This window comes from Plecotus auritus (assembly GCF_963455305.1).
Source record: "Plecotus auritus genome assembly, chromosome: 8".
In the NCBI taxonomy this organism is placed as follows: domain Eukaryota; kingdom Metazoa; phylum Chordata; class Mammalia; order Chiroptera; family Vespertilionidae; genus Plecotus; species Plecotus auritus.
In genome coordinates this window covers 82,944,475-82,968,649 of record NC_137782.1, presented here as the reverse complement: position 1 = coordinate 82,968,649, position 24,175 = coordinate 82,944,475, and the positions used below count along the sequence as shown (strand labels likewise).

At 37.6% G+C, this 24,175-nt stretch overlaps 1 protein-coding gene and 1 pseudogene across 4 annotated transcripts in view; one reads left to right on the top strand and one right to left on the bottom strand.

Annotated features, from left to right (window-relative positions):
• RALGAPA2 (Ral GTPase activating protein catalytic subunit alpha 2) overlaps nucleotides 1-24,175 on the top strand; it is a gene marked incomplete at its 3' end in the record, with an annotated part of 304,312 nt that overhangs the window by 108,033 nt on the left and 172,104 nt on the right. For all 3 annotated transcript variants that reach the window (XM_080683050.1, XM_080683051.1, XM_080683049.1), the window contains 4 exons: nucleotides 11,514-11,651; nucleotides 13,411-13,508; nucleotides 18,915-19,005; nucleotides 20,360-20,533. In XM_080683050.1, coding sequence (XP_080539176.1) covers nucleotides 11,514-11,651; nucleotides 13,411-13,508; nucleotides 18,915-19,005; nucleotides 20,360-20,533 — 501 coding nt within the window. The remainder of the gene's footprint in view (nucleotides 1-11,513; nucleotides 11,652-13,410; nucleotides 13,509-18,914; nucleotides 19,006-20,359; nucleotides 20,534-24,175) is intronic.
• LOC308255835 (26S proteasome regulatory subunit 7-like) lies at nucleotides 21-6,398 on the bottom strand (annotated as a pseudogene). The gene is made up of 2 exons: nucleotides 6,354-6,398; nucleotides 21-652 (listed from the first exon to the last, which is right to left on the bottom strand). The product of its transcript is annotated as a 26S proteasome regulatory subunit 7-like (transcript).

Below are 24,175 nucleotides of genomic sequence, written 5' to 3'. Positions count from 1 at the left end.
GCACTTGAATGATTTGATCCTCAAGGATCAAAACCATCCAGCTGATTGATCATTTCAAACATTGTTCTCTGTACTTCATTGTCACCTCCAGCACTGCCATTAAAATGAGCCCCTCCAATATCAATTTCATTAAAGAAGGTAAGGCATGATTTTTCCCCCCGGCCATTTCAAAGACCTCTTGAACCATTTGTGCCCCCTCACTAACATATTTCTGTACAGGTTCAGATCCAGTAACTCAGATGAAGCAACTGTAAGTTCTATTAGCAACTGCCCCAGCACAGAGTGTCTTGCTTGTACCCAGTGGACCACAGAGCAGCATACCTTTGGGAGGCTCCACACCAAGGTTAACAAACCTCTCTGGATGAAATAGAGGGGTTTCAACTTCTTGAAGTTTCTCAGTCTGTTCCCCACATCACTGTATGTGATATCAGGTTTCCCCTCTACCTGAATCATGGTAACTGTTGGGTCAATCTTAGGAGGCAGTGGAATGTGAATTTGACTTATTTCTGTCCACACAAATATTCGGTAGATGCTGATCACTGAGGTCCACCACAAACTCGGCTAACTGCTTCACGTTGATAATGGCCTTCGGGTCCTCTGTATCAGCATTGATTTTATTTGAACATCTCACAAACCACAAAGGCTGTTCACTCTAGAGCAGTGGTTCTCAACCTTTCTAATGCCGCGACCCTTTAATACCATTCCTCATGAATCAGAGACCCCTTTAATATAGTTCCTCATGAGTCGTGACTCACAGGTTGAGAACCGCTAGCAGGGTCGCCTAAGACCATCGGAAAACACAGATATTTACATTACGATTCATAACAGTAGCAAAATTACAGTTATGAAGTAGCAACGAAAATAATTTTATGGTTGGGGGTCACCACAACAGGAGGAACTGTATTAAAGGGTCGTGGCATTAGAAAGGTTGAGAACCACTGCTCTAGAGTGTTTACTTATCTACAGCCAAATATCAGAGTGCTGGTGGGGCCAGGCCAGTGTCAGACTCTTTTTTTTTGTTTGTTTTGTTTATCCCATATAATAATTTTTCTTTATTATTAGCTGTCATCATTTTTTTTTCATTGTTTAAAGTATTACATATGTCTCCTTTTTCCCTGATTGACCCCTCCCTGGCCACTCCCAGCCCCCAGGACAAGCTCCCACCGCTCCAGTGTCTGTGTCCATTGGTTATGCTAATATGCATGCATACAAGTCCTTTGGTTGATCGCTTACCCTCACCCTTACCCCATCCTCCCCTGCCTTCTCTCTGAGGTTGGACAGTCTGTTCGATGTTTCTTTGTCTCTGGACCTATTTTTGTTCATCAGTTTATGTTGTTCATTTTATCCCACATATGAGTGAGATCATGTAATATTTATCTTTCTCTGACTGGCTTATTTCGCTTAGCATGATGCTCTCCAGGTCATATCCATGCTGTTGCAAATGGTAAAAGTTCCTTCTTTTTTTATAGCAGTGTAGTATTCCATTGTGTATATGCACCACAGTTTTTTAATCCACTCATCTCCTAATAGGCACTTAGGCTGTTTCCAAATCTTAGCTATTGTAATTGTGCTGCTATGAACATAGGGGTGCATATATCCTTTCTGATTGGTGTTTCTGATTTCTTGAGATATATTCCTGGAAGGAATTTGACCACTGGGTCAAATGGGAGTTCCATTTTTAACTTTTTGAGGAAACTCCATACTGTTCTCCACAGTGGCTGCACCAGTCTGCATTCTCACAACAGTGCACAAGGGTCCTTTTTCTCCACATCCTCGCCAGCACTTGTCATTTGTTGATTTGTTGATGATAGCCATTTTGACAGGTGTGAGATGGTACCTCATTATTGTTTTGATTTGCATCTCTCAGATGATTAGTGACTTTGAGCATGTTTTCATATGTCTCTTGGCCTTTTGTATAGCCTCTTTCGAAGTGTCTATTTAGGTCATTTGCCCATTTCTTTTTTATTGGATTGTTTATCTTCCTTTTGTTAAGTTGTATGAGTTCCCTGTCAATTTTAGAGATTAAACCCTTATCAGAGATAGCATTGGTAAATATGTTCTCCCATGCAGTGGGCTTTCTTGTTGTTTTGTTGGTTTCTTTTGCTGTGAAGAAGCTTTTTATTTTGATGTAGTCCCATTTTTTTATTTTCTCCTTAGTTTCCATTGCCCTAGGAGCTGTACCAGTAAAGATATTGCTACGACAAATGTCTGCTGTGCCTTCTTCTAAGATTTTTATGGTTTCCAGTATTATGTTTAAGTCCTTGATCCATTTTGAGTTTGTTTTTGTGTATGGTGTAAGTTGGTGGTCTAGTTTCATTTTTTTTTTTTTTTTTGCAAGTATCTGTCCAGTTTTCCCAACATCATTTATTGAAGAGACTGTCCTGGCTTCATTGTATGTTCATGCCTCCTTTGTCAAATATTAATTGAGCATAATGGCTTGTGTCGATTTCTGGGTTCTCTGTTCTGTTCCACTGGTCTATGTGTCTGTTCTTGTGCCAGTACCAGGCAGTTTTGAGAACAGTGGTAGTATAGCTTGATATCTGGTATTGTGATCCCTCCAACATTGTTCTTCTTTCTCAAGATTGCTGCAGCTATTCGGGGTCTTTTTTTATTCCAGATGAATTTTTGGCGAGTTTGTTCTAGGTCTTTGAAGTATGCCGTTGGTATTTTAATGGGGATTGCATTGAATATAGATTGCTTTGGGTAGTATGGACATTTTAATGATGTTGATTCTACCAATCCATGAACATGGTATATTCTTCCATTTGGTCTTGTCTTCTTCTATCTCTTTTTTCAGCATCCTGAAATTTTCTGAGTACGGGTCCTTTATCTCCTTGGTTAAATTTATTCCTAGGCATCTTAATTTTTTTGTTGCAGTGGTAAATGGAGTTGCTTTTTTAGTTTCTCTTTCTGTGAGTTCATTATTGGTGTATAAAAAAGCCATAGATTTCTGGGTGTTAATTTTGTATCCTGCTACATTGCCAAACTCACTTATTAGGTCTAGTAGTTTTTTTATGGAGTCTTTGTAGTTTCCTAGGTACAATATCATGTCATCTGCAAATACAGACAGTTTTACTTCTTCTTTTCCAATTTGGATGCCTTTTATTTCTTCTTCTTATCTGATCACAATGGCTAGTACTTCCAGCACTGTGTCAAAACAGGAGTGGTGAGAGTGGGCATCCCTGTCTTGTTCCCGTTCTTAGAGGAAATGGTTTTAGTTTTTGCCCATTGAGTATGATGTTGGCTGTGGGTTGTCATATATGGCTTTTATTATGTTGCGGTATGAACCTTCTATTCCCACCTTGCTGAGAATTTTTATCAAGAAAGGGTGTTGGATTTTGTCAAACGCTTTTTCTGCATCAATGGATATGATTATATGGTTTTTATCTCTCAGTTTGTTTATGTGGTGTGTCACGTTTATTGATTTGCGAATATTGTACCATCCTTGCATCCCCGGAATAAATCCCACTTGGTCATGGTGTATGATCTTTCTAATGTAATGCTGGGTTCGATTTGCTAGAATTTTGTTGAGAATTTTGGCATCTGTGTTCAGGAGGGATATTGGCCTGTAATTCCCTTTCTTTGTATTGTCTTTATCTGGTTTTGGGATTAGGATAATGCTGGCTTCGTAGAAAGAGCTTCAAAGTATTTCTTCCTCTTGAATTTTTTGGAATAATCTGAGGAAAATAGGTTTTATTTCTTATTTGAATGTTTGATAAAACTCCCCTGTGAAGCTGTTTGGTCCAGGGCTTTTGTTTGTTGGAAGTTTTTTGATGACTGCTTTAATTTCTTCCATAGTTATTGGCCTATTCAGATTTTTTGATCCCTCCTGGTTGAGTTTTGGAAGGTTGAATTTTCTAGGAATATGTCCATTTCTTCTAGGTTGCCCAGTTTGTTGGAATAGAGTTGCTCATAGTATTTTTTTTACGGTTCTTCATATTTCTGTGGGGTCTGTTGTTATTTCTCCTCTTTCGTTTCTGATTTTGTTTTTTTGAGTCCTCTCTCTTTGCTTCTTTGTGAGCCTGGCTAAAGGTTCATCAATCTTGTTTATCCTTTCAAAGAACCAGCTCTTGGTTTCATTGATCTTTTGTATTGCTTTTTTTTGGCTCAATGTCATTTATTTCCGCTCTGATCTTTATTATTTCCTTCCTTCTGCTCATTCTGGGCTTTTCTTGTTGCTCTCTTTCTAATTCTTCAAGTTGCAGATTTAGATGGTTTATTACCAGTTTTTCTTGTTTTTTTGAGCTAGGCTTGTAATGCTATGAACTTCCCTCTCAGGACTGATTTCACTGTGTCTCAAAGATTTTGGATTATTGTGTTTTCATTGTCATTTGTTTCCAGGATGTTTTTTATTTCCTCTTTGATCTCTTTGGTAACCCACTCATTGTTTAATAGTATGCTATTCAGCCTCCAAGTGTTTGACTTTTTGTGATTGTTTTTACTGTAGTTGATTTCTAATTTTATGCCATTGTGATCTGAGAAGATGCTTGATATGATTTCAATCCTCTTGAATTTGGAGAGACTTTGCCTGTGTCCCAATATGTGGTCTGTCTTTGAGAATGTCTCATGTGTGCTTGAGAAGAATGCATATTCTGTAGTTTTGGGGTGGAATGTTCTAAAAATGTTGATTAAGTTCATCTGATCTAGTGAGTCATTTAGGATTGCTGTTTCTTTGCTAATTTTTTGTCTAAAGGATTTATCCAGTGATGTTAATGGGGTATTAAGTTCTCCTACTATGATTGTATTGCTGTCAATCTCTCCCCTGATATCTTCCAGAAGTTTTTTTTATGTATTTGGGTGCTCCTGCATTGGGTGCATATATGTTTACCAGAATTATATCCTCTTGTTGTATCGATCTCTTTAGAATTATGAAGTGGCCTTTATTGTCTCTTGTTATGGTCTTCACTTTGAGGTCTATTTTGTCAGATATAAGTATTGCTATCCCAGCTTTTTTTTCATTTCCATTTGCCTGATAGATATTTTTCCATCCCTTCACTTTCAGTCTGTGTGAGTCCCTTGTTCTGAGGTGGGTTTCCTGTAGACAGCATATATATGGGTCATGTTTTCTTATCCATTCAGTCACTCAATGTCTTTTGATTGGAGCATTTAATCCATTTACATTTAATATTATTATTGATAGGTACTTGTTTGTAGCCATTTCTGTGCTTTATGCCTGTTTTCCTTCCTCCCTTTCTATTTCTTCTTTTTACAGCATTCCCTTTAGCATTTCTTGCATTGCTGGCTTGGTAGTGATAAACTCCTTTAGCATTTTTTTTTGTCTGTGAAGCTCCTGATTTTTCCTTCAGTTTTGATGGATAGTCTTGGTGGATAGAGTATTCTTTGCTTTGCATCACTCTGTGTACTTCATTCCATTCCCTTCTAGCTTGGTGTGTTTCTTTGAGAAATCATTTGATAATCTGATAAGGGATCCTTTGTAGGTAACTCTCTCTCTTGCAGCCTTTAAGATTCTCTTTTTGTTGTTAACATTTGCCATTGTAATTATGACGTTGCTGAGAGGTTTTTTTTTTTTTTTATCAAGAAATGGTATTGGATTTTGTCAAATGCTTTTTCTGCATCAATTGATATGATTATATTATTTTTGTCTCTCAATTTGTTTATGTGATGTATCATATTTATTGATTTTTCATCATTATTTTACTTTCTCATTTTTTATTTTTTGCCACCCTTTTCTTCCTCACTTATCCCTTTTTCATCCTGTTAGTCTTCTGTTCCTGCTTTAGTTTTTCTCTCTCCTTTCTTTTTTCCCCTTGTTAAAAATTGATCACCTAAGGATATGTTTTCTATTAATTTTTAGAGAGAATGGGGAAGGGCTGGAGAGGCAGAAACATTGATGTGAGAGACACATCAATTGGTTGTCTCCCACATGCACCCTTACTGGGCCCGGGGATGGCACCTGCGACCCAGGTATGTGCCCTTGACTAGAAATCGAACCCTTAATACTTTGGTGTGTGGGCCGATGGTCTAACCACTGAGAAACACCTGCCAGGGCTAGTGTCAGGCTCTTTAATATGAGTGAGCTCATTAATTTTCTTGAGAGGTTGTTGAATGTCATCTTCAACCTGCTTGATCTTCCTAGATTCATTATACAAAATGTATTGAGTACATACTTAGTACAAAGTGTGAGAAAAGGCCAAGAACTGTATTTAGACTCACAAATCAGGAAATTAGGATAGGTAGAATTTCAATTTCTTTTTCCCCACTGTATCATTTAACAGCCAACTGCAGGAAAAGCTTAGGGTACTAGTAGCACAACAGCTCTCACAGCACTTTTACCAATCTGACAAATAGATAGGTAACAGCTCTGACCATAAGTTTCAGCAAAGCAATCTCACCCTCATCCAGAGCTTGGGTGGGCTTGTCGTCCTCATCCTCTCCATTTTTTCGCTGATTCACACTGAGGTAATTGGCATTTTAGGAGATCAAACTGCCTCAGCTCTGTAGTAATTACACAGCCCATGCCATTGTCTTGTGGCTGTTCTGTCGAGAGACTGAGCGGAGAGCATTGCTTATCAGTCCTTAGTCTTAGATTGTACTTTCTCCACTGGTCAGCACACTAGAGTCTTAAATTTGTGCTTCAATTTAAATCCTAGTGTGTCAGCATATCTTACTAACCTGTTGCTAAATATCTAAAGAAAGGTATATTTACCTATACATAATATGCAGACCCATTTAATGTTGATGTTCTGGCCAAAAGTTTTTTACTACAAAAATGATTGCTAATTTTTTTTTAAATCAACATTGCTTGTTTTTCATATCTATATATTTTATTGATTTTTTACAGAGAGGAAGGGAGAGAGAGAGAAAGTTAGAAACATCTATGAGAGAGAAAAATCGATCAGCTGCCTCCTGCATACCCCCTACTGGGGATGTACCCAAAACCAAGGTACATGCCCTTGACCGGAATCGAACCTGGGACCCTTCAGTCCGCAGGCTGACACTCTATCCACTGAGCCAAACTGCTTAGTGCAACATAGCTTGGTTTTGTTTCTAATCTATATAACTATTCAACCCACCAAATTCAACCCACCAAAGAAAATTCCTTGCCTTCAGCCACTATGATTTCTCATTCTGTCCCTCTGTGACTATTTATTTGGCTGCAGCAGAATTTTGGGAAAGTCGCAACCACCTGTAGGCCATTAACATGAATAGCTACAGAAGCAAACATGTGCAAGGTGGAACTGACAATTTCTGCGATTTCCCTTTTTCTCTTTTGTTGGGACAATTCTTTGCAGTTGTTTTGCAATCTTACTGCTTTTATATTGGGATATTTATCCATCTATAGCAGCGATTTTCAACCTTTTCATCCCATGGCACACATAAACTAATTACTAAAATTATGTGGCACACCAAAAAATGGATTTTTTGCCAATCTGACAAAAAGATAGGTATAATTTTGATTCATTCACACTAGACTACTTTTGTTGTGTTGGCTGCTGTCATATTTTAATTTGACACTCTAAGGCAGTGGTTCTCAACCTTTCTAATGCCACTACCCTTTAATACAGTTCCTCATGTTGTGGTGACCCCCAACCATAAAATTATTTTCGTTGCTACTTCATAACTGTAATTTTGCTACTGTTATGAATCGTAATGTAAATATCTGTGTTTTCCAATGGTCTTAGACGACCTTGCTAGCGAATTCAAAACATATATATTCATTGTATAAATGAATAAATCAACACCAAAAACATTTTCTTGATGCATTTCTTAAACACACACAACTAAACAGTTCAATGGGAGGCTCAATGGGACCTCACTTAGCTGCTTCTGCATCTGGTTTTTAGGATCCCAGGTAGCACCTCTTCAATGGTCAGGAAGTGCTATTGTCAGGGGCGGGCTGACTCACCTTTGGGCCTTGGGGAAACATCAAAGTGCTGAGCTGGTTTACATCTCTTGTGCTTTTACAGGGGCAAGTTGGCATCTGGGATTGTGCACAGTGCTTTAAAAGAGGAAATTAATATAAATTTTGCTTATGAAATCCAGAATTTTGGTTATTGGGGAATAAGTCTCACTCATTCTTTGAAAAGTGGTCAGATGTCTGGAATAAATAGAAGTTTCTGAAGAGCTTACACAATCTAATTTAATCATGCTGATTCTTCTCTTAGTGGGAAAAATGAAATTAAGTAATTCTTATTTGATCAGTTTTCTGGCATTTTGAGTGGAACTTTAGAAAGCAATAGTATTGTGTAACATACTCTCAAGAAGCTAGAAAGTGCGTTTAAAATTAGGGCTATTGGGTTAGCTATGCTTGAGAGGAAATGAATAATATGGAGAATTTGAGGTAGAATTTAGTTCTTTGAACTGATTCAAACAGAAATTGTGTTATATTCAAAACAATGCATTAGAACTCCCAGAATTTGTAATATAATTATAGATTTTTTTCTATTTTGAATATAGGATAATTTTTTTAAAAAAGATTTTTCTATTGATTTCAGAGAGGAAGAGAGAGCGAGTGAGAGATAGGAGAGAATCATCGATTGGCTGCCTTCTACATGCCCCTATGGGAATTGAGCCTGCAAACTGGGCATATACCCTGACCGGGAATTGAACCTCGACCTCCTGGTTCATGGGTCGATGCTCAACCACTGAGCCACGCTGGCCAGGCTAGGATAATTCATCTTGATATTTCCATATAGTGTTAAAATGGTTTTAAATATATTATGAAAGAGTAATTGCTACAACTGATACTGATGGGAGCAGCTTTAATAACTTCAGTTGCTCATTTTTAAAAATAAAAGGCCAGTAGAGGGAGCGCAAGAACTGTTTAGTTGTCTGTGTTTAAGAAATGCATCAAGAAAATGCTTTTGGTGTTGATTTATTCATTTATACAAAACATATATTGATTATATACTTAGTACAAAGTGTGAGAAAAAGCCAAAAAATGTATACTTACAAATCAGGAAATTGAGATAGGTAGAATTTCAGTTTCTTTTTTTCACACTGTATTCCTTAACAGTCAACTGCAGGAATAGCTTAGGGTAACAATAGCACAACAGCCCTCACAGCGTGTTTGACATAGTTATTCTCCCCTCCCTGCCCATCCTCATCCTGGATGCTCCCACACTCACCACTTCTGGTGATCTCTACAGGCTTGGACTTTCTCCATCTGAGAAGCCCCTACCAACAGTTTTACAAAAATAAAGTCTTAAGGTTGCATCAGGCCTGACTGTTGGCAAGGCAGACCAGCTGGTAATGGCAGGCTCTTCATCCATCTGTTGTGTTGTGGACCAGTGGGGGACACTTGAATTTGGAAGCCACGGTGCTGTGGCTGTATTACATCCCACCAGATGGCAATGTTCTTTATCTTTAAAAAGAAGCTGCCAGTGTTGGCCCAGCTCTTACTTGTCTGCTCATTGTCCAGAAACCAACATCTACCAATTTTTGGCATTAAATTTAAGTGAATAAAACCCACTCTTCCTACTACCCATAAAAACTGGCACTTGCCAATTGTTTTTTAGAGCATTACGCAGCTCTTGGGCTCCCTCTACTGATATTGGATTAACAAGTAGATTCATTAACAAATATAAACTCTTCCCAGAGGGTTTCAGTCTTGCATAATCAGAATAAACAGTGCAAGAAGAGAGCCAGAAGGAGCTGGTTGCATGGAGCTATCTGGCTTCTGTTGCCTGATGCTGCAGAGCCTGGAAATAGACCCATGAAAAGGACTAGTCCGTGCTTGGGGGTGTGTGGGTAGGCACAGATAGGTATGTAGGTCTTGTGTTTCTCTGGGGGCAGTGAACAGTTCTTGGTTGTTCCAGAGAAAAGCAGAGACATCCTGGAAAGACAAAGCTTTAATGCGTTTGCTCCTATACTTGGCTTTCCATTGTTTTTACCCTCAGTTAAGCTTCCTTTCAGTGTCTGAACTTAGACTGTGGCCCAGTACCCTGAATTATAAGTAAAGGACCACACAAATTTCATAGGTTTGAGGTCTGGTAACTTGTATCGGTGTACTTTAAATGGAATTTTTATTTGGATAGCATAAGTAACGTAGCACTCTTTTGTTGAAATCCTGTCTCACATGTAGAATCTTCCTACATACAACTTCTTGGTTGGGGTGAACCAGAACTTTGGTTCATGGCTCAGGTTAAAGGGTTATACAGACGCTGGCACACCAACAGTGAGTCTTGTTTCGGGTAAGCAATTGGTTGATTCTGCCAGGTAAGGTGACACAGGCTGAATTTTGATCAGTTGCTCTTAGAAGGAGTGAAAATTTAGCTAATTTAACTTTTGGAAAAAGATGCTGTTATAGTTATGTGGACGGAAAGTTTCATGACTACTAGTATGTGAGGAAGCGTGGAGTCTGGTGAGGGATGTCAAGGTGAGGTTTACACACAGAACCACATGGTGAGTCCTGTAGTGGGTGTGCCCAGGCAGTATGGGAGGGGGAGGAGGGAACAGGTGTGCAATTAACATGGAGGAGTAAGCAGCGGGAAGCAGACAGCAGGTGCCAAGTGGACTAGGATTGCTGGAGACTAACAGGAGCGTAAGAGCCCCTTGTGTGGGGTCAGTCTGTGGGGGTGCGATCATGGAGAGCCTTGTATTCACTGTGAGGAGCAGGGCTTGACTGCACAGTGTTGGAGGACTTCAGATCTTTGTTTTAAAGGGGCCTCTTTGGGGCCACATAGAGGATAGATATGAGGGTGGTAAGAAAAGGGGGACAGTGACCAGTTAGGAGATTATTAGAACAAACAGGGCAGAAGATGTTGCTACACCAAAGCTATAGTTCTAGAGAGAGAAGGTGGTGTGATCTTCCAGGGCCTTGGGCTGTCTCTGGAGATTAAAGTGACTGTAACAGTTCAGAATGAGCTAGGAGGGCACTCATTCTCCAGAGCAATGTCATTTGTGGTAATGCTAGATGAGATTATCAGGCGGTCAGTACTCATCTGTGGTTTTCTACTTTATGTCATATATGTATTGATTCTCTAAAAAGACCAGCAGATCATTTTTGTACTTCGTTGATTAATTCAACTTTACATTTGGTGATATAAGCCGTTAAATAATTATCATTTTATTTTGGACAGTTGTGTATTTATCCATTAAAAAAATAATAGAGTTGGAATCCCCATGTTTCCTTTTATCTTCCTTTAGAGTGTGTGTGCGTGCATGCACACTGATTTCTACACCCCTCAAAAGTAAACCCATTCCGTGTATCTCCTGGATCTCTTTCCTCAGCATGCCCGTCCCTGAATTCCAAATAACTTTTACAGTTCTCAACCATTTCTGTGGCTTTTCCTCCCTCCTCCTCTTCATTTAGATTAAAAAAATAAAATGCTTTGTAGAACTTAAAAGAAAAATCTATTCTTAGAGTAGAATATTAGTATTAGCAAGTATAGGAAACTTTATGATGTAAATGCACATTACCTTACTGCACAATTTTTGTGGGGGAAAAAGTGTATCTAAACCTACATTTTTAGAATCAGTTGTTTTAAGTGGTGAAATTTTAAAAAAATATTTTAAATACATCACTATGTGTTTTGTGTTAATACCCACAGAAATGGAAGAAGGTCAGCAGTCAGAAAATGCACCTGCAGTCGAGTCTGGCCACCTGGTGGCAGAGCAGCAGCCACGGTTCCTGCGGAGCAGCAGCACGCCTGATGTCACTGAGCCGCTGTGCTCGGAGTCCGCTCAGGGTATGGAGCTTCAGTCATTGACACAGAATTGTGAACCAGCTGGGAAGGAGCTGCATGTCGTAGTGCTTTCTACATTTATTCTAACTTTATTTCAAGGGAATTTACTTTTTAAGTTTTTATTGCAAGGCAGTGATTTCTGGCATAAAAATATTTTCACTATTTTTAAAATATATTTTTATTGATTTTAGAGAGTTAGGAAGAGGGAGGGAAAGATAGAAACAACAATGATGAGAGAGAATCATTGATCGGCTGCCTCTTGCACACCCCATACTGGACATTGAGCCCTGACTGGGAATTAAACCTTGGCCTCCTGGTTCATAGGTCAGTGTTCAACCAGTGAGCCACACCAGTGGAGCTTCACTATCTATTTTAATATATTTATCTAAGTTACATTTACATATGTCCAGTTTTTTCCCCAGGGTAGCACGTTTGAGAACTAGAAAGATATCCAGAGTGGCCGGAGTAGGCATGAAGCCAAGAAGGTTACCCTCCAAGGTCAGGGAGAGCAGCAAGTTAGGTAGAAGGCAAGACAGGATTGGGTGGATGTGGGAAAAGGCCATGAGGAGGCCACAGAAGTTGACAGAATGGAAAACTGCAGACCTGTGAAAAATTTTATTATCAGCTTATAGACTTGACTGATGTTGAAAATAACTCATAATAGCATTAATTTACACAGTTTCTCCAACAACTTTCAGCAACAACAGGGTGTGGAAAGCAAAGAGGCAGATGGTTAGACCTGTAAACAATAAATAATGTATGGAGTTTACAGTGAAAGAGCATATGTAGATTGTGTCTGGTGTCAGTGAACGTATTTATCATTTAGTTTAGTTTCATGAATTATATTAAGAAACAAACCAACTGTATTTGTCTACAAGTTATCTCACAGTTCTTAATGTCAGGGTCATGCTAACCTCATCAGATAGTAGGGAAGTATTGCCTCTTAACTGCCACGATATTTTGAATTTAATGAAAAAAGGTCTGCTGTTTGCATCTGTAGTTGCTTATGGCATACAAATAGTTAAAACCTCTTGAAATAAGAAAACACAATAAAAATAATTTGAAAAATATATTATCTGAAGATTTTCTATTCTCTGAAAGGTTTGTGTAAGATGGTTGTGATCCCCTCCATTCCCCCACTTATGTATTTTGGTAGAGGTTTTAAAATACCATTCACATTTTAAAATCATAAGACTATTCAGATTTATCTTTCCTTTTTTGATTTTGATAAGTTTTTTTTCTAGGAATTTGATCAACTCATGTATTTTTTTTTTTTTCAAATTTATTGGTCCCAGATTATTACAAAATCTTCTTCTGATCTTTATAATGTTTGCAGGTGTTGTGGTGATAGTCCCTTTTTTGTGACTGATTCTGGGTATTTGTTCTTTCTCTCACCAGTCTTTATTCTCGAGAAGTACCCAGCCACCTTCCTGGTTTCTTCTTCCTGTCAGCTAACCTAGCTAACTCAGGCAGCTTTTCTCTGAGATCTCCTCCCCAAGGCCAGAACAGGTCTCCTCGTCCTTGCCTGTGCTATCATAATGTGCTAAGTGGACCCATTGGCCACAGTGAGTGGCATTCGGCCCTTTCTTTTAAAAGTTCTCTGTGGACTTAACCCATAGGCTACTAGTTTGCCATACCTATGCCTCCTTTTTATGTATTTTAGAGTATCTAAATTTAATAGTTGCTTATATATAAAAATATTTTACTGATTTTACTGTCTGAAATATTCCTTCTCTTGATTTTTTTTTCACCAAATCTCTAGGTCAAAAGGTAGAAAATGTACAGAATTTGAGTTCTTCTGAGCCGAAGCCTATTCAAGAGAATAAAGGACATGTGAAGAAAGAATATGAAGGAATAACAGTAAGATATTTTTCAGCTAAATTTGTCATTAGAAATAAACATGCAAATTATTGGCAAAATAAATAAATGTATTAATGGCAGTAATAGTTTTCTTTTTTTAAAAGTTTTCCATTTAGACAAGTCATAAGCACATACAACTTCAAAATCTTTTAAGGTCTTACTTTCTGTATAAAATTACAGTCACATCACAAAAATAGAAAACATGAAGCGGAATTCACCAGCTGTATTTGCACTCTGTATTTTTAATCAGATATCCTTGCTTTTCAGACATACATTCAGATTCCTTGTTCTTGATATCATTTTAGGTAGTAGCCTCCACCTGGCATGAGTTGCTAGATAAGTCATCTTTTACAAAGACCTGTTATGGTTTCTTTTCTTAAGAATATGTAAAAGCATTTCTTAAAATCAAATATAAAATATAAAGAAAAAAATTGAAAAGTAGCCTATAACTCATTTATGCAGATAACTCCTGTTTATTCATTTTTTTAAAAAATGTGGTATATTCATATAAAACTCAAACATCAGAGAAGGGTACAAAATAAAAAGAGAAAACCTCTTGCTTGCTTAGAAGATAACCAGTGTAAAATGTCTTTTGTCTTTATATTTAAAAAGGTCATATAATAGCTTATATATCTGTATTCTGTAGGTGTATGTGTATATTTCAATAATCACATAAACACCTACAAAACAACCACTCAGCTTAAATTCTAGAACATTTCCAATGGCACTGCTTTGGCATGTAAATTCCTTCCTTGTCCCCTCAGAGAGCAGCATTTTCTTAGTTTTGTCATACCCTTGCTTTGCGGTCTCTCTCTCTCTCTCTCTCTCTCTCTCTGTATATATATATATATATATATATATATATATATATATATATATGTATATTTACATACATATACATATATATATACACACACATACTTTAGTTTTCCTTATTTTTCAACATTATAAAACTGATATTATTGCTTTATTTACTCAATATGTATTTCCTTTTTTAAATGCATTTTTATTGATTTCAGAGAGGGAGAGGGAGAGAGAGGTAGAAACATCAATGATGAGAGAGAATCATTGATTGGCTGCCTCCGGCATACCCTACACTGGGGGATCAAGCCCGCAATCTTGGCATGTGCCCTGACTGGGAATCCAACGTGACCTCCTGGTTCATAGGTCAACACTCAACCACTGAACCATGCCAGCTGAGCTCAGTTATATATTTCTAAGATTTATCCACATTGTGGTGACATGTAGCTGTAGTTTATTAAGATTTCTCTGCTGTATGATATTTTACTGTGAATAAACCACAATTTATTTCAATTCCCTTGTTGATGGACATATAGATTATTTCAATTTTTTTAAATGAAAGATGCAGCTATACATATTCTTGTATGTGTTTTAAGATCTACATATTTAACTTTTTCTGTATGGTGGCTTTCTAGGAGTAGAATTCATGGGTCATAGAGTAGAAGAATGTTCTTTTTTACAAGATAATGTGTTTTCCAAAGTGGTTACACCACATATATTTCTGACAGCAATGTGTAAAGAGTTGCCATTCATCCACATTCTTGTCAACACTTGCTTTGTCAGATTTAAAATTTTTATGACTCAAGTGTGAAAATGGGATTTTATTTTTGTATTTTTCAGATTACTAATAAATTTGAAATCTTTCCATATGTTCATTGATCATGTGTGTTTTATCAGTGATGTCCTTACCATTTTCCTATTGACTTGTCTTTTTCTCTTTAGTTTGTCCTAATTCTTTATATAGTCTGAATACTGATCCTTTTTTTGGTTATTTCTGGCAAATATCTCTTTCAAGGTGCAACTTATATTTTACTTTCTCTATGGTGACTTTTGATGAACAGAATTTCTTAATTTCAGTATTTTTGATTATTAAACAACTTAATGGTTAGGTTTTATGAAAAAATTAAAATACCAATCACGGGAATAAAAATACTACCTTATATTTCTGTTTCAGTTTTTCTCTGCACATTTAAGTCTTTCCTCTATCTGAAATTGATTTTATATAGGGAGTGAGGTAGGAATCCAAATTCCTCCCTCTACTTACCCTGAGTGGATAACTACTTGTCTCAGGTCCCATTTATTGAATCCATTTTAAAAAATATTGATCTGAAATGCCATCTCTCTCTCTCATATTCTCATATATGCTGTTTCTCAGATGTGTGAAGCTTTATTTTGGTAGTGTTGTTTTTTTTATCCTCACCAAGGATATGTTTTTATTAATTTTGAGAGAGAGAGAGAGAAACATCAATGTGAGAGAGAAGCATCAAATGGTTGCCTCCCATACACACCCTGACTGGGGATTGAACCTGCAACCTAGGTATGTGCCCTGACCAGGAATCAAACTTGCAACCTTTTGGTGTACGGGATAACACTCTAACCTACTGATCCACTTGGCCAGGGCTATTTTAGTATTTCTTATCTTAATTCTGGTTACTTTATTTCTCTGCATAGTACTATAACCTCTTAATTACTGTAGTTCTCCACTTCTTTCTCCTTCCCATCCCCCTTCTAATGGAAGCTATTTTTCTACTATTTTTTGTCTTTCATTCTTACTATTAAGAAGTCTTCTATTCATCCTAGTTGTTTCTTGGTCTTTGTCCTTGTCCTTCAATTTTACTACAGTATATTTCCATTAACTTTTGTAGTTCAATAAGTATGCCTTTTGCTTCTGAAGGTTCAGGTTAGCCTTTTCAAGTATGTCTGTAATTTCTAATATATGATCCTCAGCTTTTATTCCTTTATATTGCTCACATATTATAATTCTAAATTCTTTATCTGATTATCTGAAATCCTTGGGAGGGCCTCCTAGTCTGATACTTGCTGTTTCTGAGATTCTTGTGCATGGTGATATATTTCCTTTGGTGTTTGGTGATCTTTGTTGAGTTTCAAGACGGCTGATCTTTTTTTTTTTTTTTTAATATATTTTTTATTGATTTTTTACAGAGAGGAAGGGAGAGGGATAGAGAGTTAGAAACATCGATGAGAGAGAAACATCGATCAGCTGCCTCCTGCACACCCCCTACTGGGGATGTGCCCGCAACCAAGGTACATGCCCTTGACCGGAATCGAACCTGGGACCTTTCAGTCCGCAGGCCGATGCTCTATCCACTGAACCAAACCGGTTAGGGCAAGACGGCTGATCTTAATCTGCAAAAAACCTGGGTGTCTGAGGTGATGGAGTTTCACCAGGACAGCATTTGCATTTGTTTCTTTCAGGAACCAGGGAGTGTACTTAACCCTACGGCTTTGGTTCCATTGCCACTGGCAGTGGTAATAATAGATTTACCCTCCAGATAGTCCTGTTTCACTGCCCTGGTTTCCGTTTGCTTTGGGAAGAGAGGATGTGGATCATTTGGAGGTATATTTACTTCCTTTGAATCCCAAATTACAACCCATATTTTTATGTAGAATCTAATTCTATAGCTATGGACATTTCATTTATCAGTCAGAAGCAGGAAATATCTGGGTATATTTTCATTATCACATTAGATATATGTCATCTTCCTTTAAGGCTGTGTAATATTTTTTTATATACTGTTGTCCTTCTAAATATTTTATTTATGGCCTTCACCTGTTTCTTGGCTTAATAATTATTCTGTCTTTTAATTGTACATCTTAGTCTTTACTTCTCATTTGTTTGTTTAATATTTATTCTTTAGTTCAGTGAATCCAGGGTTTTTAATACACTCTACACTGAAGGACCTTAAATTTATATCTTCATTCCCAGCTTTATTCTCTGTCTCATAACCCTGGATTTTCATTGACTATGTATAGGATATTCTCTTTGGATGTTCAGCTCAAAGGTGAAAATTAAAATATCAGAAACTGTCTTTGGTTCATCATCCTACTTTTCTTCCTTCCTTTGTCACCATTGTTCTCATGATCCCCTAGAGCAGTGGTTCTCAACCTTTCTAATGCTGCGACCCTTTAATACAGTTCCTCATGTTGTGGTGACCCCCAACCATAAAATTATTTTCGTTGCTACTTCATAACTGTAATTTTGCTACTGTTATGAATCGTAATGTAAATATCTGTGTTTTCCGATGGTCTTAGGTGACCCTGCTAGCGGTTCTCAACCTGTGGGGTTGAGCACCATCGGAAAACACAGATATTTACATTACAGTTCATTAACAGTAGCAAAATTACAGTTATGAAGTAGCAACGAAAATAATTTTATGGTTGGGGGTCACCACAACATGAGGAACTGTATTAAAGGGTCGGGGCATTAGAAAGGTTGAGAACCACTGCCCTAGAGTCATATCCTTTTGTGATTTAACTTAACTCCTCTGCCGTTTTGCAGAGTTTTTTTATTTATCTTTTTATCTTATCCCCCCCCCTTTTTTTTAACCATCAAAGGCCTCATATGCTCATTCCTGAACTACCGTAACAGTGCCATGATAATTTTCTTCTTAACACTAATGTATCCCGCAGATACTAAACTTTTCTTTCTGGTTATGTTTTTAATCACAACTGTATGTCTATATTGGGTTGAAATTCCTAAACCTGATATTGAAGGCCCACTTGCAGCTGCCTCTTTTAGAAGGTGGTCTGCATTTTCTTGTTATCTTTTTCTTCTTCACCTGCCTGCCCTGCTTGGCCTGCTGTAATCAGGTTCTGTCCCTGCACATACAACTTGCTGATTGCCACTCAGTGCTTCCTGCCTTGAATCCCCTCCTGCCTTCTCTCTATCACTTCATGTCAGTTGCCTTCTTGAACAGCTGTCCTGTAACTGTGAGCCAATTATGGTAACACTATTCTGCATACCTTGTAGAGAGAGTTTATTTGTATATTTTGCTTATGTACCTTGTAATCATTTTGTGTATTGTGTATGTTTTGTCTCTCCGTGCAAGTCATAAATTTTAGAGGATGCAGGTTGCCTCTAAGTGTTTTAGTGCTCTGTGTGTTATACACGGTCCAGTGTTGAATGCTGCTCAGGAAGGTGTTTCAGCTACAAGGAAGGCACTGAGTAACCTTTAGGAAAGTCTCGGTGGAGTCCATGCCTTCCCTGCCAGCACACTCACTATCTGAGGGTAACTTGGGCCTTCTGGAAAATTGCATTCACTATATATGTGTGCTTGAGCAGAGGAACAAATAGAACTTCAAAATAAATCATTTCTATATAATTTGACGTTTCTTCTCAGTAGATCAGTTCAATTGAATGTCAATTAACAAAGTAGAAGCCATAAATTTCAGATATTGAATAATTTATATGTCAAGTATAGTAAATTGTGAACACATCCTTCAAATGGAAAATAGCATTCAATTTTGTTGTTGCTATTATTATCATTTGTTTCTTTTCCTTTAGAAATGTGGACTAGAAACTTAACAGTCTTATAAAAATCAAAACTTTCTTTTTTCTAATGCAATTTTTCTTTTTGTCTGAAGATCTTAGTTCGAAGAAGCAGCAGCTCCGCTGAATTGGATTTAAAAGATGATTTGCAGCAGATGCAAGGAAAATGTAGGGAAAGACAGAAGAGTAAGTTCCAGGAAGCACAGTCTGTGTTCATCCAGATTCAGAGTTGATGTATTTTGTTTTCTTTGTGCTTCTAACTTGAATAATATCATCTGAAGAGACACAGTTGTGAAATGGGAAAATTTTATTCCTGGAATTTCAGGATTGATGGGCAGTTAGTTCATACATGCAACCAGAACAGTTCCAGTCACTTTCCTGAACCTTAGAGGCCTGTCTTTCCACTCCTGGGCCCTTTCCTAGGTGAGAGACACAACCAACGCTAATGCTAAGTGAGCAGACAGACCAAGAAGGGAAAGTGATCTTCCCTAGAAAGTTCCCACCAGCTTGGAGCAAATGCTTCAGAAGTACATTGCAGTCAATAGTATAAGTATTTAAAAAATAAAATGTGATTGGGATCCTGACACATTATCATGTAGTTGTAAAATGTGGCCCTAATACTCTGCTTTCCCAAGGGCAGGTTTTGGACCACCTCCTTTGTAGAGCAGCATAACAGACAACTTGGGTCTAGGATGGTTCTGGTGGGGTGTGCAGGAGCTTCTCTTGGCTCCTCCTTCAGATCCTGTTGGCTTAGAAGTAAGAGACCTGATAGGTTGGTGACTGAAACAACTTTCTATTCTTTGCAAGTGAAGGAAGAACAGAAGATTAGCAGCAGCAAAGCTGGGCACTGTCAGCACAGATACAAAAAAGAGCTGAAAGAGTGAGCAGATGAAAAGAGTGGACACACAAAATTATTATGAGGCAGACAGGAGACTTGGAGAAGTAAACTGTCTAGGTCTGTTTTGTGTTAGACGAAATAGCCCTATTAGGCTTAATAGCCTTTGAAAAAGCATCATTGTATTATGACAGATTACAACTTTTTATTATATAAAGGAGAGACTTTCTATTGGAGACAATGTTTTGTAGTAGAACACCTCATCCCCCAGTGCTCTAGGTGACCCAGCCTGGGTTGAGGTCTAGACTCAAACTCAAGATATAAAGCATCATTAGACTTTTCTAGCCAGCAGAATAAACTTGCATTTATATGGACCAATTCGTCCCCTTTTCTTATGCCCATCCCCATTTTGTAGTTGAATAAGTTTCAGTAGAAAACTTAAGGACTTGATGTACATCTTTTGAGCATATGGTATATGCATTGAAGCACCTTGAAAGGAATGCTATTTGGGTGATACATACTGGAGCTTGTGATGAGTGTTAATGTTCAGCACTTGGAAGCTATGTTTGGTTGAGCAAGACCCCAAACCAGCCCCTTTGAGCCCCTACGCCCTGCATGATTCCTGCTGTGTCACCTGTTTAGTTACTTATGTGGGGTTAGTTGTGGCTATTAGTTATCTCAGACTTTGGTTCTTCATTATGCTAGGCGAAAGTGTCAGCAGTGACACGGCTCTGGGCTATAACAATGAGGCTGAGTTGTCCATGAGCTCATGGCAGACCTGTGAGGAAGATGCAGACCTGAACACTCCCACAGATGTGGCTGACTCCGATGCCCGCCATTGGTTACAACTGAGTCCCGCCGATGCTTCAAACTTAACAGGTAACTAACTGTGTCTTTGAAAAGCAGGTAACAATGCTAATAGTTGGGAAATCCTGCAATTTCCAGTTACAAGAAATTTAGGGATCATTTAGCACAATGTTGAGGGGGGGGCGCCACCTCCAACCAAATTGGTTGTGGCAGCCCCAACCACCTGTTTATAATCAGCCATCAGTTCTGAGATGTGTATGGAGAGGTTCTGAAATAGTGGCCAGGTAATGGGAAGATGCATGCCATGCCCACAGTCACAGCCACCACAGGAGGAGGCGAGGGCAGTCATGTCAAGCTTCACTCTGGAAACAAAAGAGTGATTTTATCTACTTTATAAGGGCCCTAAATCAGGATAAGTTACATCTTTGACTAGCTTATTGATTAATATGTTTTTGAAATTTTACTACAAAATACTTAATACACACACAGTAAGTTGTGACATATGTGTAAGTAATAAAGTAAGCACCAGTGAGCCCAGTATACAACTTAAGAAACAGAGCAGCATCCAAACCAGTACAATTTCCCAGAGGGTCTCCTCAGGTCCCTTCCCTCTCCTATCTTCCAGTGACCTAATCTCAAATTTTTTATGATCTCTTGATTTCTTTATGGTTTTACCACATATATCTGTGTTCTCAAACAATCAAATATACCCTATTTTAAAGTTTTTAAAAAGGATTTTATACTCTGTATTTTTCACACCTTTTGCCCCAAGTATTTTATTTCTGAGATTCATACATTGGCTACAGAACCAAACTTTCTGAGTCTGCATCCAGGCTCTGCCAAGGAATTGCTGAGTGGCTTTGAGCAAGTTATCTAATTTCGCTCTCCTTCAACTTTTTTCTTGTAAAATAGGGATAATAATGGTTCCTACTACAGAGTTGTTGGAGGAATGAATGAGTGAAAATAAAAGTCTGTAGTGCACAGAATAGTGTGCATGGAAGCACTCTGCAGTTTTAGCTATTCACGTGCACACATACATACATATGCATGTACATGCGTATGCAAAACTTGGAAAGTTCAGCTCCCTCACATGTGTGATGGGGCTGATGAGACTGGAGAAAACAAAGAGGAGTTGGATGTTGGGTATTTGTTTTGCTTTGTTTTTGTAAGTATTAGGAGAGACCAATGTTCTGAGGAACTCAGTGTGGAAAATGCTGACCACAGCCAAGTCTTTCCTGGTCTACTGTACTCATGTTTACACACAGATAACTTTTATGAAAACAACAAACTATAAAGCACATGTTGAGTGAAAATTGTTACTAAAATGCTAAAAATGATTTTAATATAAATAAAGTCTAAAGTTTTACCTTAAATAGCTTGTGTGTTTTTTAACCAAGGAAACTTTGGTTTCTATTAATCATAACAAAATTTAACCAAAGCCTCTGATATTTTGTATATTCCTGATGGAGTAACATTAAAACTTTATAAAATTTACATGGAAAAATGTTGTTAGATAAAATCTTTTATGTATAAGATAGATAAGACCAAGAAGTATGATCTTAATGTGTATTTAATGTGTAATATTTTGAGAATAGGAATAATAAAGAAAAACAGACCAGTTAGTTATAAGTGAATTGTGTATTGCTTTATAATGCTGTAGTGCTGTCCTTTAAAGATAGTGGACATTTTTGGTGTGTGTATTTAAATCTGCCAATGGTAGAAGCCTTACAGAGGCAATGAGAAAATGGTTGGCAAAATCATGGGCTTAGTTGTATCAATTATTGGGTAGCAATTTGTACTTCTCAAATTTGTGTTTCTTTTTAAATTTATTTAAAATTATTTCTATATAGTTATATATATAATGATTTTGAATAATAATACTCTAAACTTACATGGAATTTAACAGTTTACAAATAACTTTTTGGTTCTGTATAATAAGCAGGCCATGTCTTACAAATTCTGTTTTAGAGATGGGATAACTGAGTTCCATGGAAATCTTGTTAGCTAGACAGTAAGTGCCAGAGTTGGAACTGGATTTTAAAGTGTTTTGACTCCATATACAGTGCTGTCTACTCCCTTCTACACCATTGGTGTTAAAATTACAACAGCAAAACCCTTTAAACTACTTGAGAATCTTTAATACATTGATGCAATAAATAGCTTCTTGGGGCCTAATATACAGACTACCAAGGTGGAACTCATGGTGGCACTATTGAAGGCAACACTGAATCTTTAAGAAGTTGAATTTATTTAAACAAGAACTAGTTTTAATCATTTTTATTGAAAAGAAAGAAAATTGGATGATTACTTCTTTTGTCTGTTCTTTGGATAGTTCTGTTTTGATCCTATTTCAGAGTATGCATGGGATAGCTCAATTTAATAAACTTATGTGAGGTAATTGTATATGAGGTACTCTCTCTGCCATGATTAATTCCTCCAAATGCTTAGTTCTTTGAAATACTAATATAGAGAATCAGTACACTCAGTTCAATAGTTCATCTTGTCATCTGTGAAAAGGACAAACTGTAATATGATAAGGTTTAAGGATTATCACAGTTCTGAATTTAACTTTCTGTTCTTAAGAGAAAGATTTCTTTATAAATATACAAAATAAAACTCATGTTAGCCTGACCTTTAGGGCATGCAAAAAGAGTGATCAAACAATTTGAGTATATCTGTTTCTCATTGAATAATTCTACCAATTATCAAATGTTTAGAACAATAAACTTCTAAAATCTTATATTCCTCATCACTGGCAAACTAACAGTTTAGTTTTATATTTGCTTTCTCATTTAAATCATTTCATGTTTGCTGAAAATAACAGCTAAATGTATTGTGCTTTGTTTCAAAATGTACCTGGGATTTGTTTTAATCAGGTATGGTACAGCATACAGACATGGAAATGATTGTCCTGAAGGAAGAAGTTTATACTCACTGGTCGCTAGAAACTGGAGGCATGGCCTGCTGTGCAGGTGGGCCACACAGGAAAGACCAGAGTTGGTTAGGAGACAGTAGGAAAGAGGACAAACCTGAGCAACAGCCTTTATTGTCATTTCCTTGGGAAAAGCAAGGCAAGACAGGGTAAGCAGAGTTAGAGTTGGCTAGTTGGAACAATTTCAGCAGACTCTGGAGCAAACCAGTAGATGCTGTCCCTAGTTGCCGAGTACCTGGCCCTGAAGTGTCTGTGGCCGGTGGGGTGGGGGGTTTGGGGGGGAGAGGCGGGTAATAGGCTTGATGTGGAAGAGCCTGGTAAAGGAGGTATGGGAGGTATGAGCTTTGGATTGGTAGTTTGTACAAGAAAGGAACACTTCCTGGTGAGTTGTTAGCTATCTCTAGGAATTAGTAACACTGGGAGGGGCAGTCCCTTCCTGGTCTCGAGGTGCCAGATACCAGAGCATCTGTTGATACCACATCGGTTTTATTCTGTTGAGGTAATTATTTGAGGAATATTTATGACTCTATAGTAAAGAATCAGTGTTGCTGCTGGCCTCATCTCCTATTTAGCCAATACGCTTGCAAACTAGAAATATGATTTTGATGCTTTAAGAAATAAAAACATGAATAAGTCATAGTCACAACTGGCTTACCAAGAGGATAGAAGACATTTATCCTGATAGTGGCAAATAATGTGGTAAGTGCTATGAGATTCATTTAAAGAAAGTTTTAATCACAGGGATAGAGAAATAAACTATAGAATAGAATATAAAGTACATA